This window comes from Carex rostrata, chromosome 5, assembly GCF_964058835.1.
Source record: "Carex rostrata chromosome 5, lpCarRost1.2, whole genome shotgun sequence".
Classification (NCBI taxonomy): Eukaryota; Viridiplantae; Streptophyta; class Magnoliopsida; order Poales; family Cyperaceae; genus Carex; species Carex rostrata.
This window is the reverse complement of record NC_135922.1, coordinates 2,550,403-2,570,256: the sequence shown is the minus strand read 5'-3', so window position 1 is coordinate 2,570,256 and position 19,854 is coordinate 2,550,403. Positions and strand designations below refer to the sequence as shown.

General features: G+C 33.0%; 2 protein-coding genes across 6 annotated transcripts in view; one reads left to right on the top strand and one right to left on the bottom strand.

Moving 5' to 3' along the window:
* Positions 1-19,854, bottom strand: part of LOC144554209 (uncharacterized) — a 68,225-nt gene that overhangs the window by 20,533 nt on the left and 27,838 nt on the right. The window lies entirely within an intron of this gene.
* Positions 10,599-16,813, top strand: LOC144554206 (disease resistance protein RGA2-like). 5 transcript variants are annotated; one of them, XM_078302520.1, is made up of 4 exons: positions 10,599-11,064; positions 11,523-14,400; positions 14,488-14,604; positions 14,865-15,133. In XM_078302520.1, the coding sequence occupies exons 2-3, from the start codon at positions 13,261-13,263 to the stop codon at positions 14,527-14,529; spliced, it is 1,182 nt and encodes a 393-aa protein (XP_078158646.1). In that variant the 5' UTR covers positions 10,599-11,064; positions 11,523-13,260; the 3' UTR covers positions 14,530-14,604; positions 14,865-15,133. The 5 variants fall into 4 exon arrangements, with proteins under 5 accessions (XP_078158646.1, XP_078158649.1, XP_078158644.1 ...); XM_078302521.1 differs by adding an exon at positions 15,458-16,813 and having other exon boundaries at positions 10,636-14,400; positions 14,865-14,963; XM_078302522.1 differs by adding an exon at positions 15,799-16,811 and having other exon boundaries at positions 10,636-14,400; positions 14,865-14,963.

Sequence of the window (19,854 nt, the reverse complement as noted above, 5' to 3'; positions counted from 1 at the left end):
CCGGGCGCTGAGGATAATGAAACAGGTCACATGCGCATCGATCATGATGAAGGAGAATGGGTTGAAGAAGTTTACATTGGCAAGTCATAATATTGGTATGTCAAAAAATATAAAAATGTGAGTTAATAATCTTTAATATTGCTGACAAAAAGGTACGGGTTTTTTTTTTCAGAATGCATTGAAACACCCGACGATGAAAAGCATGCAAGTTATTCTTCAACACTTCTTGTAGCTTATTTTTTTTCATGTTATATGTAATTTATTAGTTTATTTTTAAATTTTTAATGTTATTATTTTAGTAGCTTATTTTATTTTATTTTATAAGTAATTTTTAAAATAGCTTATGTACTAAAGTAATTTTTAAACTAATAATTATACTAAATAATTTTTCAAAATAATTTTCAAGTTTATTTATAAAATATAAAATAACACATAAACATCCCTTTTTTATTTTTTAAAATAACATACACATTAACATTTTTTTTAAAATACAAAAATATAAAATAACACATAAACATTTTTTCTTTATATTTAAAATGACATACACATTCAAAAATATAAAATAACACATAAAAATCTTTTTTTTTAAATTTTAAAATACAAAAATATAAAATAACACATAAACATCCCTTTTTTAATATTTTAAAGTAACATACACATTCATAAATAAAAAGCACAATTTTAAATAAATAGCACTATCAGCATCGGTTCCTAACTTAAGAACCGATGCTGATAGTAATCCGCATTATTTTAAATATATAGCACTATCAGCATCGGTTCCTAGCTTAAGAACCGATACAGACACTAGTGGAAAAACAGCAATCAGGATCGGTTATATACACATATCAGTATCGGAATCCAACCGATCCTGATGAAGGCGATACTGATACTATCAGGATCGGTTTTATATTTTTAAAGAACCGATCCAAATAGAAACTATTAGGATCGGTTTTTTAATAAAACCGATCTTAATAGTTGTTATCTAGATCGGTTTTTGACTAAGAACCGATCCCGATACGTACTATCAAGATCGGCTTTTATATAAGAACCGATCTTGATAGTATTTTCGAATTTAAAAAAAAAAAAATTACATAACAACCGATCCTGATACGTACTATCAAGATCGGTATTTTATATAAAACCGATCTTGATAGTATTTCAGATCATAATTCCAAAAAAAAAAAAAAACTTTTAGGATCGGTTTTTAAATAAAAACCGATCCTAAAAGTTTTTTTTTTTTTCAGATCATAATTTCAAAAAAATCATAATTCCAAAAAAAAAAAAAAATTTAGGATCGGTTTTTATTTAAAAACCGATCCTAAAAGTTTTTTTTTTTTTTTTTGGAATTATGATCTGATAAAAAAAAAAAAAATTTTGATCCAAAAGTTTTTTTTCTTTTTTTTAGAATTAGGATCGGTTATTTTAAACAACCGATCCTAATAGTAGTAATCTGGATCGGTTGTTTAAAATAACCGATCCTGATGTTTTATTGAAGCTAAAAAAAAATATTTTTATTTATTTGACCAGCTTCCATATATATTTTCCTGGCCAGCATCCTAAATTTTTTTTTTTTTTGCACAGTAAGAAGCAATAATCAATTAAATATCATATACACATTCTAAATTAATTATCATACACATCTTAAACTATTACAAAAAATTCATGTACTTCATACAAAGTTTTGTGAAGCATTACATATTATAACAAGAAATTTAAATCCAAAAAAAAATTAATTAACAAACATACAAGTGACTAATTAGGCTATTTCTTCAATTAACACACATTTATACAATATACACATTTATGCAATTAATGTAAAGCACAACAATAAAAAAATCAATAATTACCTCTTTTGCAATCACATCACTTGAGATTAAAAAAGACCCTAAAAACAAAAACAAAGGTAACAATTAGATGGAAAAACATTTTCCAATAAAAAATACAAAAAAAATGTGTTTTAAAAGTATAATAATGAGAAAATTAGATAAATCTAATACCATGATAGTTGATCGGCCGGATGATTAACTTGAGAGAGATGTCCTCAAAACTGTAAAACAATATACAAACACCATTAATTAATTTTTGAAACAATAAAAAAAATTAAAAACTTACACAATTGAGCCGGAGGTGAAAGAGGCTCGGCTTTGAGAGGAAGAGATGGAGAGAAAGAGAGAGAGAGACACGGAGGAGAGGGAGAGACGGAGACAGAGACAGAGAGACAAAGAGTACTGAGGATTTGAGAGGGAGATACGGAGACAGAGAAAGAGACGCTAAATTGAAAATGAGAGGCGCGAAATGAAAATAAGAACCCTAGCTAAGCTGGTTATATAGGAAGTTATCATTAGGATCGGTTGTTTATGAAAAACCGATCCTAATAGTATCAGGATCGGTTTTTTATCCTGATACTAATTTTTTTGAAAAAAAATAGTATCAGGATCGGTTTTTTATTATAAAAAACCGATCCTAATACAATTTTTTTTTCAAAGTTGGTTCTGCAACAAAAAAAAAAAAAAAAAAAAAAAAAAATCAGGGTCGGTTTTTTATAAAAAATCGACCCTGATTTTTTTTTTTTTTTTTTTTTTTTTTTGCAGAACCAATTTTGAAAAAAAAAATTAGTATCAGGATCGGTTTTTATAAAAAACCGATCCTGATACTATATATAAGAAAAATCACTGAGGTAAACCCCACTGATATTGATGGTCTATCAATCATCAAACAGCTACCATTTATTTTCTTTTCTGTTTGGTAATGGATGTACACGGATAAATACTAAGAAAAATGTGAAAAATATAAAAATTATTTATTTGTGTTTGTATGGCCAAATCAACTCTATTATGATCAATTTTGTACAATTTTATTATTATTAATGGCATCAAATTGTTAAATGGAATGCAGACCGTTCATTTCTGCATGATTATCCAACGGTGGATCTGTAATTAAATGACATGTAATAATTTTTAAAATGATCAAGATATAACATGGAACGTTAATAACGTAAAAGTGCCGAAAGCTCGACAACTGTAAGTTTTGATCTAACGTAAACTATTTATTGCCGTGCGATGTTGCTATATTGTTTTGCTTTGATGAACTAGTAAACGAATCCCGAATTGTATCAAATTTTATAATGGTGAAATTAATATGACATTCTTTCATTTTAACGGTTCCGATCGACCAAATGCTAATGTTCGTATTCGTTCCTTCACAACCCCACACAACAAGGGTTCAAGTCCAATGTATATTATTATATGGCACAAGTCATTGATGCATCATGCATGATTGTATAAAAAAATTCAATAGTCAAAATGACTTCAAAATGAAATATCAATGTCAAATAATTAATTATATTATCACGTAAATTTTAATAATATAAATTACATTAATTTTCATCAAAATTACATTAATGAAATATCAATGTCAAATAGTGCATATCTGCTGTTTAATATTATTTAAGTAGAATTTGAAAATTAAATAAAATTTCTATTAAATAATTAACTTATATTTCTAATATGTAATTTTTTATATTTATTTAAACATAACCATATGAAAAGATTTTCCAAATAAAAGAAAAAAAACTATCTGGATCGGTTTTATTGCTAAAAACCGATCCAGATACTATCAGGATCGGTTTTTAGCAATAAAACCGATCCTGATACAATTTTTTTTTTTCAAAGTTGGTTCTGCAAAAAAAATAAAATAAAATAAAATCAGGGTCGGTTTTTTATAAAAAACCGATCCTAATACTATTAGGATCGGCTTTTTATAAAAAACCGACCCTGATTTTTTTTTTTTTTTTTGCAGAACCAATTTTGAAAAAAAAATTGTATCAGGATCAGTTGTTCTAAAAAACCGATCCTAATAGTTCACAAATTAGGATCGGTTGACTAAAAAACCCGATCTAATTAGTTTTTAGGATCGGTTTTGTTCAGAAAACCGATCCAGATAGGTATTAGTATCGGTTGTTTCATATAACCGATCCAGATAGGCCGATCCTGATTCATGTTTTTCCACTAGTGAGATAGCTATCAGCATCGGTTCTTAAGCTAGAAACCGATGCTGATAGGCTTCCCTCTCCAACCGGCGCCTCTATATTCTTTAAAACTTACTAATTTTTCAAAACACCTAAACCCTCAAAACCTCAAAACCCTCTCCTCCGCTGTGACCTAGCCCTGATTTGAAACCTCAAAACCCGGTCCTGTGTTCTCTTCTCCGCCGTGACCTAGCCGTGCGTTTTGAGTTTCCATTGCTCTTCTCCTCCGCCGCTCCGTTGGCCCGGTCCTGTCTTCTCCTCCGCCGGCTCCATTGCTCGGCCCTCTCCTCTCAGTCCACTCGCCTCTCATTTTAGGTAAGTTTGCTATTTTAGTTTTGCTATTTTGTTGGTACATTAGAATAATTGTTGGTACTTAGCTTAAGAACCAAAATAATTGTTAGACATTTGGAAATTGTTGTTGGTACATTAGAATAATTGTTGGTACCTAGCTTAAGAACCAAAATAATTGTTAGACATTTGGAAATTGTTGTTGGTACATTAGAATTTGGGTTAATAATTGGTTTAGTTACCAAACCAAAATAATTGGTTTGGATTTATTTGTTGATTTAATTTGAATTGGTTTGAAGTTAGTTTGGATTTATTTGGACTTGGATTTATTTGGACTTGCAAATTCAGATATGGAAAGCAATAGTGAGTCAGCCTCGGCTAAGAAACGAGGAAGAGGGCCTAATGCAATTATGGAGAAGTTTAACGAGAAAGGGAAACAGCTGGAAATTGACAAGTTTCACAGGCCGGTTGTTACTAAGGATACAACGTCTTTTCCAACGGAATTCGGTATATTGGTGAGAAGGTATATTCCTATAAGTTTTCAATTGTGGAAAGATGTTCCAGAAGAGAACAAGCTGAAAATATGGGAAACACTGAAGGTAAATAACGTAGTACTAAGTTCACAAGCTTTCATTTGATATTAACTAACTCTAAATTTTGATTTCTATTTGTTTGGCAGTTGAGATGGGGTATAAAAGATAACGAAAAAGTGCGGAACTATTATTATCAGAAGATGGCTACTTGTCATCGGAGGTGGCGAACCGACATGACTAAATTGTGGCGCGCGGGTGAGACGCCTGATTTTGCCAAGCAAAATATGGAAGAAAAAGACTGGGAGGTATTTGTCAAGTATCGAGAGACGGAGGAGTTTGAGGTATGTTTATTTCTGCGGATCACCTACCTTATCTCTAAGTAAAAATTCAAATTCTCTTATAATTAAGGCCTACAATGATTGTCTTGACATATTAATTGTAGACTGCTAGCAAGATTGGAAAGGAGAATCAGGCCAAAAACGAGTATCCGCATTTCTTAGGATCTAGAGGTTACATGGGCGAGGGTTTTCGGAGTAGGCTTACAGATGCTATGCAGACGATTGAAGACGAGAAAGCATCTAGTGATCCGTCTTCCCAAGTCTCAACAAGTGCATTGAAACCAGAAGAGGTCCTTGATATGTCGATTGAGCATAGGCACGTCACCTGGAGACTAGGAAGACAAAAGCTCGATAAGGAGACCAAGGAACGCTTTTATCCAGAAACATACGTACCGGTCATCGATAAAATTGTAAGAATTTTAGATATTGTCATTCATTGAAACCTCTACTTTAATTTATTAGTTTATTGTAAGAATTTTAGATATTGTCATTCATTGAAACCTCTACTTTAATTTATTAGTTTATAACATGTTGTCATTCCAGGAAGAACAAGAGGCGGCTCTGAAACAAGGCTTGTTGGCCGTCGAACGATACGACGATGTTCTCGGAAAATCTCTGCCAAATCCGGAACATCCTGGGAGGGTGAGAGGAGTGGGAAGTTTGGTTCCTATCAGAAAAACATACGAGAAGAGCTCAATAAGGAGGAGACGCGCTCCCTCGAGTTCCGAAGCAAAAATGAGGGAAGAACTGAGGGAAGAAATGGAGGACAAAGTAAGAGAAATAAAGGTGAGACTAGAAGCAAAAATGAGGGAAGAAATGAAGTCTCAACTTGCACTTTTGGTTCAGCAGTCAATGGGCTAACAAGTTCAGACGTTTACCCCAACAGTCCTTCAGAGCAGCAGCTAGTCAGTCAAACCAATTGCATATCTTTCCGGGTATAATGAGGTAATGCAAATTCAAATTCAATAATATTCAAATTTCACCATTTATTTTCCATTACATGTTGTACTGTTCATACGTTTTAGTTTATTCGAGTAAATACATATATCTGAACAGGAGGCAGAACTAAGCTGCAAACTCCAGGCAGTTGTCAATGGGAACACTGTTACAGTAGCCGTGGGGACAATTCATGTTCCAGTTGCACCCGGTGGAACAATTCACAGCAGGCCGATGCCGCTCGATCATGCAAGAGTAATGGTGGATGGTATTTTCGATGTGGATTTCATAGAGCACCCATTACCTGTACCAAATGGCGAGCAGGAAACCCTAAAGGATGCCCTCGGCAGTTTCACTGCATGGCCGATGTCCATGATAGTGATAGGTTCAGACGAGGTATATTATTATTACAAGTTCTTATACTTCCGAATTAGTATCTATGTGATAGAGTTATAGATGATTTTGGATTTTACTTCAATTTATTATGAAATTTTGCAGGAACCAGGCAAAGAAATGATTATTCCTGGAGGTCCGAAAGCAACGAGTCACTGCAAGGCATTTGATGGTATCAATTTTGACAAGCTGGGACAGACATTCAAGCATATTCGTGATCGGTTTTTGGAGCTAGATGGCAGCCCAATCGAAATCGATTCCCCAGCTGATCTTTTATGTTCAGATGACTCCATACGCGTCTATGCAGATGATTATGCGGCCTTGCTTACTCCACGGGAGTGGCTCACTGTACCAGTTGTTCAGATCTGGATGCTATGAGTTAATATTTGTAATAATTGCAGAATTTTAGTACTTGTAATTCAAATTTCACAAAATTGAGATCACCTTTGTGTCTTTATTTTGTAGGTATTGGCACAAATACCTCAAGGAGGAATATCCCGATGAGCAGGTTGGTTTCATGGACCCCAGTCAAACGAATGCCACCCTGTTGAATGATGACCGAGGACGTGTTCTTCAATACATAGGGAAAGCACTCCGAGAAAATCGGGACAAGAGATTAATCTTCATACCATACCATCAGATGTTAGTATTACATATATATATTCTAATTTTATTATATTTCTTTCAATTCATATAAATTGAATAATATGACATGCTACAAACCTAACATGCAGCAATCATTGGATATTGGTCGTACTTATGCCAACAGATCGTTCATTGTACGTGTACGATTCCGATAAGAAGTGTAAAAGAATGCTGATGATCAGTGCTGCTATCGAGGAGTAAGTGCCTTTCCTAAATTTTACGTTTTGTTTAGAATACTAATGATTTTATTATTATATTATCATTTCAAAAATGTCTCGTAAGTACTGATTGTTCAATGTTTTCATATTTCAACAGCGTCTTCGTAAAGGAAATGGGTGCTTCTTTAACGGTTCGTAACGATTGCAAGGTAATAGTTCCTATTGCGATATAATTATAATGAATATACATATAAGTCATTTGTATGCTCATAATACAAACATTTTATTTTTTTGAAACTTGTTATATAGTGCCCACAACAACCAGCCGGCTGGGAATGTGCATATTATACCATGTTGCTCATGCAAGACATAATAAAGCACTGTCTCGATGTTTTTCCGCAATTGAAGGTATATATGCATTTATAAATTTTTCAAAAATAAGAATTGTTGCTTCAAATATAATAAAATACACAATTTAATTGTATATATATGCTCTTCACAAATTCTAAAAATGCAGGATATTCCCGCTAAATATACGGTACAACGCTTTGCCGACTTTCGCCAAATGTGGGCCACAGTCTTGCTGAAAGAAATTAAGACGAGAGGAAGTTAGGAACATGAATTTTTTGTAATAAGTTAGGATGTGTATGATATATAATTAATTTAGGATGTGTTTTATTGATAATTAATTTAGGATGTGTTTTATTGAAAATTAATTTAGGATGTGTTTTATTGATAATTTAGGATTTGTGATAATTTGAAATTTCGGCCAGCTAAATAAATATGAAAGTTGGCCATTTAATAAAAAATATTTTTTAAAAATTCAATAGAGTATCCGGATCGGTTCTTACGTAAGAACTGATCCTGATAGTGATTTTCTGAATTTAAACACAAATCAGTATCAGTTCTTACGTAAGAACCGATCCTGATAGTTATTTTCTGAATTTAAAAAATCTAATTTGAAATATACATCTGTATCGGTTGTACAGTACAACCGATCCTGATAATTTTTTTCTGAATTTTAAAAAATCTAATTTACAATATAGATCTGTGTCGGTTGTTAATTACAACCGATGCAGATAGTAACTATTAGTATCGGTTGTAACAACCGATACAGATTTGTTTGGTATCTGTGTCACCCTCATCAGGATCGGTTGTGAACCGATACTGATATCTGTATATAACCGATCCTGATTCTATTTTTTCCAATGGTGGTGGGGACTTAAAGTTTGATTTATCGCATGGTTGGTCTGGCAACAGAACAAAAACAATAAATAACTCCGAAATTTTTATTTTTACCATCTTAGAAAAAGTACTTAAACCAGAATAATTACGATTTGGTCAAAATTTTATTTTTGACATGACCGCAATGTGAAATTGCAAACATAAATTGGTAGTCCTCAACTTTACGCTGGGACACATTTCATGGTTTAATCCAATGATTTTCTTGGTCAATAAGCCCAGAAATTAAAATTTTGAGAAAAAAAATATGAAATGTGTCAAAAATGGAATTATGACCAAAATTGGGGTTATTTGGTTTAACTTTTTTTTTATTGGTGTGTTTTAAATTTTCAGTAAATAGATGTTTGTAAACTTGTAATTACAAAGAAGGGGATAAAAATTATAGTTGTCTCCGACCTGCAGCATGGTTTCCCATGCAGAGTGTGCCACAGATAATAAATCCACGGGTAGCATACCCACTCCGCAACTTTGCCCAAGAAAGAAGTGAAAGACTGATAGTCTTGTCAAGCAAGCAGTGAGTAGGAACTGACTCACTGAGAGACTTAAAGTGAAGATTAGTTAGTTATACAGCGTTCATATGGTTAGTGCGCTGCATGAAGGTAAAACTACTCTGTTAAAATCTTTACCCGTGTTTGAATTGCAGGCATTATTCCTTTTTCTTTGGAAGGAATATTTCATATGATTGGATTTTTTAAGAATAATTCCTTCAAAGGAATTTTAAAATAAAAGGTAGTACGAGGGTAGTTCGCCAAATTCAATTAAAAAACAAGGAAAAATATATGATGTGTCGGAGATTCTCTTGTTTTGTTGGTATACCATCTCAATATAATATTAATCAAACCGAAAATAAAATATGGTGATAATTTATCATATCCTAAACAAGTTTTGGGCTCGAGATCTAAATCTCTAGTTATTGAACTTAAAATTGATAGTTGGATTGGATGCCTTTTAATATGTTCAACATGATTAACATGCAGCTAAAGATACGTTTAGGTTTTCTAAGGATAGTCATATTTTTTTTAAAATAAACAACATGTGTAGGTGGAATTTGAAATCAAATTTTCACTATCACAAATAAATCCTATCTACTAAGTTGTAAGTAAATATTTGATATTTTATAAGGAGACTGAATTATATAATTTTAAAAAATTAATTTTAAAAAATTAATTTTAAAAAATTAATTTTAATTAATTTTAAAAAATTAATTTTAATTAATTTTAATATACATAATTAAAATTTTAAAATCATAGATGGTGTTATGCCTCTATGAATAATTTACGCTAATTTTTTAAACCTAGTTTTTATTTATTAACATTTTTCTCATTTATATACATTAGTATTCTTTGTTACTATTTGAAAACATTGATGCAATTTAGCACTATTTTTAATTATTTCTTTGATGGTCCAAATATATACTAAAATGGAAAGAACAGTAGTATAAAAATTAAATGGTTAGTTTATCTATTCATTCAATAACATACTTATAAATTTACTTACTTTTCACTAATAATTACTAATCAAGGGCACTAAATTTATTTGATCAATTTTTAAAAATTAATTAATTGTAATATTTTTTTAAACTAAATAACCTACATATAAACGGTCAATGTAATATAGATAAAATAATTTTACCTACATTTATTTCATCCACATAATCAAGAGGCTGCTGCATCATCTTGATTATTATTGTTATCATTATTTCTATCAAATAGCTAGTCTGACTAATCAACATTTTGTTATGACTAGCTCATCCTATGAATTATTACCTTTCATACCTTGTCCAATTTTCAACGAATGACAAGTTATTAAATTATTTATTTGTCAAAAAAAAAATATTGACCGGTGAAAATAGTTAACATCAACGACAATATATCAGTTTTTTTTTTTAAAATTGGATATTTGATTATGGAAATTAGTTGTTGGTAGATATATTTATATTTTTGCTTAGAGTTGTAGATATATATTTTGTGAGATAGTTTTTACATCCACGTAAAATCATTAATGCGTGAAGGGACTTTCAACTATACGTACAAGATATTTTTTTGCGGAGAGAGTAGAGACCATTCATTTTGTGAGATACTTCTTTGCTTAATTTCCACAAGTCTTCTAGTCAAGCAACCACCCGGAGAACAGAGAACAGAGAGAGAGAGAGAGAGAGAGTTTGAATTCCAATTCAATGGCGTCCGGATTGTTTTCTTCCATCCAATCCCTCTCCACAAAACTCATTGAGGCCATTCGAGGCAGCACTTCCCCTGATACCAATCGAAACAAAAGTGTTAGGGAGGATTTGGTGAAGCTGAGTCGGATGCTTGTGAGGATCCAGGCTGTTCAACAGGACGCTGAAGAGAGGGAGATTCATGACTGCTCTGTTCGTCTGTGGTTGGCGGAGCTGAGAGGTGTGGCCTACCAAGCGGAGGATGTGCTGGACGAGTTCTATTACGAGGTGCTCAGATCCATCGTGGAGAGCGGAGATGCTGCTATTGAGGCCTACCATAGGGACGGGGGTATGCTTTTAATTGCATAATTTGGTACTTGAATTATTGCATACAAGATGTTCGATAAAATGTCCGATGACTATTTTATCGGTGTACCGAAACCTAGCAAAATTCAGCACACTTCTTTTGTATTACTGGCTCTCATGTGTGTATATATGCTGACTCATGTCAGTTTAGGTATTTTCCATTTATCTTTACTGGCATAGTGTCGAAGTGGCACCAGAATAATATACAGCTCAAATTGTCACATTTTTCGTATCCCCATTGACAAAAAAAGGTTATCTGTATGGAATTTAACCACATACACCCCATCCAAACCAACAAGAAAAAAAAATAGAAAACCTAAAAACATCCTTGAGGTAACCCTTGTGTTAATTTTTATTGAATTCTCAAGGAATATGTAATATATATATATATATATATTTAAACACGGGAAATAAGAGAAAGATTGATATACAATTCAACAGGGACTAAGAGAAAATTTGCTGAGATGCACACATCATACTCCGTTGCTTCTTATTCATTTAGTATTACAAAGGTTGTGATTCCAGATGGCATGGTAGAGAAGATCAAGGGTATAACAGAAAGTTTTCAGGAGATTTCAAATGCCCGTAGGGATCTTCATTTGAGGGAGGAGGATGGGACCCGGCTGGTTATCGGTACACAAATCCGGCCACCAACCAGCTCTCATGTGGATGAGAGAGCTATTTTTGGTAGAGAGAAGGAGAAGGAGAATATCATTAGTGTCCTCAACCCTTTAAATGACCCACAATTTACAGTTCTTCCAATTATTGGGATGGGTGGGTTGGGCAAGACCACGCTTGCTCAACTTGTTTACAATGACTCCAATTTCTTGCAGTTGTTTGACAAGAGAGCTTGGGTATCAGTCTCTGAGAATTTTGACCTAGTACGCCTGACTAGAGCAATAATTGAATCAATCAAATGTGCTACGTTCATGATTTAATACATGATCTAGCAAGATCCATTTCTCAAAGGACAAACCAGCCTGTTTTAGAGACTGACAATCTATGGAATAGTTCATACAAAATAACCCACCTATACTTAACAGAGAAACATGAATTGTTAGATTTTCTAGCATCCTGCAACAATAAGGTTATTCGAACATATGTAAGGGAATTCCCAAGAAACTACATAGATGATTCTGCCATTTTCTCTAAAATTACTTATGTGCGAGCTCTTCAGTTGTGGAATTGTATGCTGCCAGACACACTCAACACATTGAAGCACTTGCGTTACCTTTCTATTGAAAATGATCGGATAGAAAGTCTGCCTGACTCTTTATGTCTTCTTTACCACCTTCAAAGTTTGGATATAAATTGCCATAATATTCCAAAGTTACCTGAAAATATCAAATCCCTTATTAACCTTCGGTTTCTATGGTTGTCTACTGGTGAAGTCAAGCAGTTACCTGAATCCATATCCCTACTTCACAATCTGGATACATTATCCATAGAATTCTGTAGCAAACTCAAAAAGTTGCCCAGGAGCATAGAGCAGTTAACAAACCTACGTGTTCTAAAACTATTTGAGTATTCTATAGGTAACCTGTTATCTGGAATTGGAAAATTAACAAATCTTATAACTTTAAGTGGGCACTTTAAAGTCATGGGAAGTGACATGACCCAGGGGTTGGGAGAATTAAGGGATATGAATAGGCTTAGTGGGCTGATGTCCATCTCAGGGCTAAAAAATGTTGGTAATATCGAGTACTCTAGGAAGGCCAATCTTGTATCGAAACCAAATCTACGCAAGTTAATTCTAAACTTTGAGGTAGATAATGGTGCTCGCAAAATCTTTTTGCAAAATAAATACCAAGGTCCACTTTTCTTTATAGTTGTCAGTTCAAGTACCAATGCAAAGAATGAGAATGATGAAAAGATACAGGAAGGTGTACTTGAGAGCCTCCAACCTCATGGTAACCTTGCAGAGCTTGTAATATTAAATTATGGAGGAAGTGGAGTTCCTCCTTGGCTGCTTGATCCATCATTAATGTCCAAGCTAACAACTCTAACTCTGAAATTCCGAAGGGAGCTTCTTTTCATGCCACCATTCTTGGGTCAACTGCTACATCTCAAATATTTCAAAATATACTAGAGTGGTGGCTCAGAGATTCTATTTGCAAATTATTCACCCAAGCAGCGTGCTGGAGTTAGTTTTTCGTCACATGACCCTTCATTCAATAACATGCTCAATTTGGGGGAGTGGCAAGCAGGTGATGAACCCGGCCTTAAGAAACTCATCATAAAGAAATGCCCTAAATTATGGAAAATAACTATTCCAGAAAAGGTTGAGGTGTTTGAGGTAAATGGATGTGGTTGTCAAGAAATCGAGTTCTCTTCACACTCTGAACTTAAAAGGCTTTCAATCTCTAATTGTAGAAAGTTGATCACTATTTATTACAAAAGTGGGGACTTACCTTTTCTTGAGAGTATTTCACTTTCTGCATGCCCCAAATTATTAATATTCTCAGCCATCCTGGAAGAAATGAAGCAGATGGATAAAAGAAATAGTGGTTTTCAATCTGAGATTCAAAATGGCTCTGACTATAGAGAGTTTATCCCCCGTTCTATGGGGAGAGTGTCTCTATTTAATTGCCCAAAATTAAGGATTTTCTCAGCCATCCCAGCTATAGAACTTGATACACTGGAGATAATCAACTGCGGTATTCATGAAATCATTTTACCATCAAGATGTAAGCTGTTGGAAATCCATAACTGTCCAGAGCTAATTTCAGTTCATTGGAGGGATGGGGACTCAAGTTCTCTTCCGCTAGTAAAATTTTTTGATTGCCCGCAGTTGGAACTCCTAAAAATTCCAAAAGAAGTCAAAGTACTACAAATAACATCTTGCGGTACTCATGAAATTTTTTTTCTCTCACAATCTAAGGTGCAGAGTGTTGATATATGTGGTTGTCTAGAACTGTTCTCAGTTCATTGGATGGATGGGGACGTACCATTTCTGAAGGACCTCTTTTTTGAGGATTGTCCTAAGCTCATATCACTTCAATTTCTACAAGGAGATCTCCCATTACTTGAGAAATTTACAATTATATCTTGTCCCCAATTTCATGAGGTTTTAACTATTCCATATCAACTGAAAGCATTAAAGATAGTTGACTGTTGTTTTCCTGAAATCCACCTTTTGCCACAATCCAACCTTCGGCAATTATTCATCGGTGAGTGTGCAAACCTTACTGCAATTAAAGGGTTGCAGGGGCAGTTCCCTACGGGTGATGTGTCACACACCATGATGGAGATGGTTTTAATTTATAAATGCCCCAGAATGGATTTTGGTACCCACGGAAACATCTACTTCTATGATCAGGTGAAGGATCTCCATCTTAACATGCACCACACACACACACAGAGTGACCATTTGATTAATATCCCATTGTAATTCCTTTTGCAACAGAGAGTTCAGAGGTCTAATTTGGAATGGTTAGGATATCAATGATCTCTTCTCATAAGCAACACATGGAAGGGTGGCGAGCAAGTCTAAAAGCTATTGGTTTCCTCCTGCATTCCTAAGGTAACACAAAACTCAATTTATGTATTCAGTTACATTCAAATTTTCTGGCACATAAAACTACACTGCAGTGAAAGAAAAATAAACTCGCTAAAAGTAAGAACAGGGAAAATAAACCTCCAAGATCATGAATTGTACAAAAAAAAAAGTGTTACTTTGTCAAGGTATAACAATGCCACAAGCTAAAGTAACAATCCAATTACTAATAAGTGTAAAATTTTCTTTTAACTATTTTCTTTGGATTTTTTTTTTATCTCTTTTAGGTGGTGGATTAACTGCTAATGACCTAGGTCTGATTGGGGTGGTTGATTGGCAGTCTATATTGGTTTAGTAGAAATATGCCCGAATCTTAAAATTTGAAGGTATGATACTTAACACAGCTCATATATTTGTGTTCCAGAGTTGTTTTTAATTATTTAAAATGTAAATGTTGTGACTTGTTAAATTTGTTCATATACTGAATATTGTAGTGTGAATATTAATTTGATATCTGACACATTAGATGGTTAATAAGGGTGAATTTTTACTTTGATTAGAGGAGATTAATCTTGCTGAATTGTTTCATCTTGCCATTTTTTTAGTTATGGGTTTTCGAAATGATAAATCTGTTTTTTCAATGAACCTTGTACCAGATTTATATTTTGTAGATACAAAGCATTTTCAATTTCTGGTATTTGCTGATACAATCTCCATGAACTGAATTGTGAATTTTTCAAAACTTAGGAGGCCTATTTTTATAAATTGCAAAATTGTGGAAAATAATTCTTGTCAGAGGGGCTTAAAGCCTATAATTCAGTTATAATAATTGTGTGTTGGGAGGTTTTCATGGCCTAATGAAACTGAAACTGTGTTGTAGGAATATAAGCATCTCTTCTGCTACTGAAAACCTCCAATTCAGGCCTCTTATTATCATTGGTGATTGGTCTCTGATAAGAGACAACATCACTTACTATGAGGTCTTGGCACAACACTAAAAAATATACAGATCCAACCAGTAACAAAACCAGTACCAACTATCTTGGGTAAATTTTCTGGAATTCCATGCTTAAGCCTAAAAAAATAACCCAAGTTGCAGAATAAGACAAAAATAAATAAAGAACAAGAAAAAGAGGTGATTTCGAATTCTATAATACATTTGGTCGTTACAGGACCGAACAATTTTCTTTCCTGCATGTCTTGTCTAATTTTCATTGGAAGATGATAGAGAAGCTAAACTGGAAAGTGCGGAACAAGAAAACACTAAACAGTAAAGTGGTGAACAGAGAAGGGCTGGATCAGCTTAAGTTGAATCCTTTTGTTATTGGGAATTACAAAGTTGCCTTGTTAGTTGTTATGATACACTTACACTTATTCTTTTTTTTTCTTTTCAATTTTTTTTGTGTATCTTTCTTGTTTATCTTGTTGGATTTACGTTGTAGAGAAACTTAGATATATGCCCATGAGCCCATCATAACTTATTCAACAATGAAAATTAGTTATTTACCCATATAAATATAACTATTTTATTATTATACCATTATTGATTTCTTTCACTAAAAAGTTTAATTTAAATTAATACAATATCTAATTGACAATTTTGCCCCTTATGGAAATTTGATAAACTAAAAATGCGAAAGTTGAAAGTACATAAACTTTCATATGTACTCATTGTCTAAATTTCTCATGGACATATCTCCAATACGGGTTGTTCTTGTTTGGATATTATTCTGGTACCCGTTTTGATGCACTGACATACACCTTTTTTGTTTCTCAACTTTTGCATTTTGCATTTTTCATTTTTTTTTTGTGTTATTATGGTACAGAACTTTCATATCTACTCATTTTACTTCAATGACTTTATTAGTACAAATCAATTTTCATATATTCCACCTTTTCTGATCTACGTACTGAAATGATGAATAGATCAGAAAACTATAAAGTTTTGCCATATTACCAGATTACCAGAACACTGAAATGACGGTCGCACATGTGACAAAGCCAGATGGAAGGTACAGGGATGGTGGAGGATCATGCATGACAGTGGAGAGTTGTGTGGGATGAAGGGGGGTTGATCCTTGAGAGAAGCTAGCTGTCTCATAGCTCCGTGAGATCATATACTCTCAACCATAGCAGTGAACTTCCCTAATGTATGTACTAATTTGCTATATACTGTAGGTGCCAAAAGTAAGGTACTATACTGCTGTACCAATTTAACAAACACGTTTTTTTTTTCCGATTAGTATATACCGTAGGTGTGTAAAAGCATCTACATCCCTGAAACTCTTTGAGTTTCTAATCTGATGTGGCAGTTTTTAAACCAGTTTCAGGGATGCAGATGAGTTTCTTATTTAGCAACTTTGCTCCAAAGTTTCATAATAAGAAACCGTTTATAAACTCTGACGTGGCCAAATAATTCATTGAAATTCTTTTCTCTTGTAATTTATTTGCTGATGTGGCAATTAAGAAACTCTAATTTTGAGTTTCAGGGATGTGAGGGTTTAGAAACTTTTAGAGATAAAATTTCTAAAAATTAGTTAACAGTTATTTAAAAACTCCAAGAGTTTCAGGGATGTAGATGCTCTAACACTATATAATTTTATGTACGTACGATCTAATTGAAAATTTCATTTTAAAAATATAAATAATTATGAAACACCACATAATTGAAAATACTAAATTAAGGTACAACATACATAAATAGTGTATAAATTTGTTCATCCTTACATGTCAACTTTTCTCTGTCATTTATTTTTATTTAACAACTTTACAAATTATCCAAATTAAACTACCGTGATAAGAAACAAATAAATTCAATATAGATCTCTGAAATTATATAGTCCATATGAAATATCGTTGCCAAATCATAATCTAATTATATATCTGCTAGAAGGTGTATTTATAAAAAGGTTCGAATCTAATTGAAATAACTAATTAACTTCTCAAATAAACCAACCATAAATTGTATAATTATAACCACTCCTCTTAACCGCCCCCTTAGTTCAATCAAGCTTCACCCAGTCGCGCCCCTATCCTGTTAATTCCCTTTTGTCTATTTTAATTCCAAACCGCTTAAATATTAATTGTGTTCCATGACACATCTTTTGTCCCTCCTCTTTTCTTCAAACTCAATATTTGACTCTATACCACTTGGATGAAATTTCATGTATCAAACTTAGAGCAATTATATAGTAATCATCCATTGTGCAACTTCAAAATTTCATGCTTCAGTTTTATCTATCGGGATTTATAACAGCCACCGAAGGACTACCCAAAAATCTCCTCTTAATCTTTTGGAAGTTTCTCATCAAGGTAACCCCAGATTACTATTTTCTCAATATTATTATACTTTGTAAATAGTATCATATAGTATGTTTATTTTTGGTTCAAATGTTTATAAATGTCTATTAAATCTCATCTATTTTATATTTATTTGCTTGATGAAGATTCATGAAAATTATTTATTAATTTAATAAGATTTCTTTTATCTATTTATTTGATAAAATCTCTAGATCATATAATCGGTGGAAATTAAGAATGGTTTCGATTGTCAGACATTTATAGAATTTCATAAATCAGTATTTTAAACAATAATAAAATATTATATATATATTCGTATTTTGCCTGTTTCTACTTATTTCGAAATCCAGTAAGAATAGCTTTTAAATAAGTTTCAATTTTTCCTTTAACGTAAAATTGATAATATAAATTATTAACCGAATAATACTTGTTCTATTAACTTCAATTAGTTTGAGTCTCACCAAAGTACGGGAATTGTATAAACATTACTTGAGTTTTCAGTTAGTTTATAATTAAATGGTAAATTTTCATCGATAACCTTAGAGATTTATTCACCGATAACCCTAGAACTATTTTTATTACAAACAACTATTTTGATTTACATTTACTATTCTATTTGATGGAAACTTTCACCGATAACCCTAGAGATTTATTCACTAATAACCTAGAACTATTTTATTTATTTACAAAGAACTATACTCTAAAACTTGTAAATAATATATACTTTTTATCATGAGAAATAAATTTCACTATATGCATGCTCTTAATCAACTTGAAAATATATACAGACGTTCTGGTCAATAAATTCTATTATATATACTTTAATATATCATGAGAAATAAATTTCATTATATTTATATACGTACAGACGTACATACAGACGTTCTAATCAAAATCAATTTTAATATATGCATGATCTTAGGGTAAACTTTACTGCTTATATCTAGTTGCATATTCGGACCATATGTATTCTATAATTATCGGTCTAGTAACAGATGAATGAAAAATAAAATGTATAAATATTAATTTGCGAATCGTATTACATGGTCTAGGTCTGAGTTATGGAGTAAAGAGTGACAAAGAAGCGGTAGAAAATTACACCACAATAGCAGGTACGGGTTTCCTGGACATTGTCAAATTGTTACTTATCATTTTGCTTGCATTTATTTATTTATGAAATTATGCATATTGAATCGAACGATCCCTTTGGCTTTGTTTAGAATAGTATGAAGGATAGGATTGTTTCGTTTGATCAAGAGACTTATAGAATGTGTGGTGTTGAGTGTGACGCTGGTGTGATTAATGAAACGAATATGGAAGTAACGGATAAGTTAAGGAAAAGGGGCCAATATGCGTTAAACGCGTGTTGGAATGTATACATTGGGTCTAGTGTCCGACTGGACCCCTCGTTAACGTGGCGTTGGTTGGACTTCCCGTCACGGGTCAATATCTTGCGGTGGTTCGAGTCCCCGTTAAGTGAGACAGTTGAACTAGTGGTGGTTCGAGTCCCCCTAGTGAGACGCCAATATCTGGGGTGGTTCGAGTCCCCCTGGTGAGGCAAAGAAGATCTAGCAGTGGTTCGAGTCCCCGTCTAGTGGCACGGCCAAGATCTAGTGGGGTTTGAGTCCCCCTGGTGAGACAGTTAAAAACTTGAAAGATAACTTAAGAAGTGTGTATGTGTGTGTGCCCGCGTGTGTGTGTTTTAAATATTCATTAGTAAAATCGCATGTAAGGATATAATTTTAATATCCTGTTTGTGTTAATAAGTGAATTTGACAAATTCCGGGACTGGAACTAAATCCCGTACTGAGAGACTGTTCGATCTTTCACCCGTTCCACTTTTATGTGGGTTCCAGGAAATCATGAGGCCGACATGGAGCACGAATAAGAGGGATACGGATCAGAAAGGCAACGAGCAGAGGGCTCAATTACCTTTTTATTTTCTTTTTAGTTAAACCTTAATTCTCTCTTTGAAAG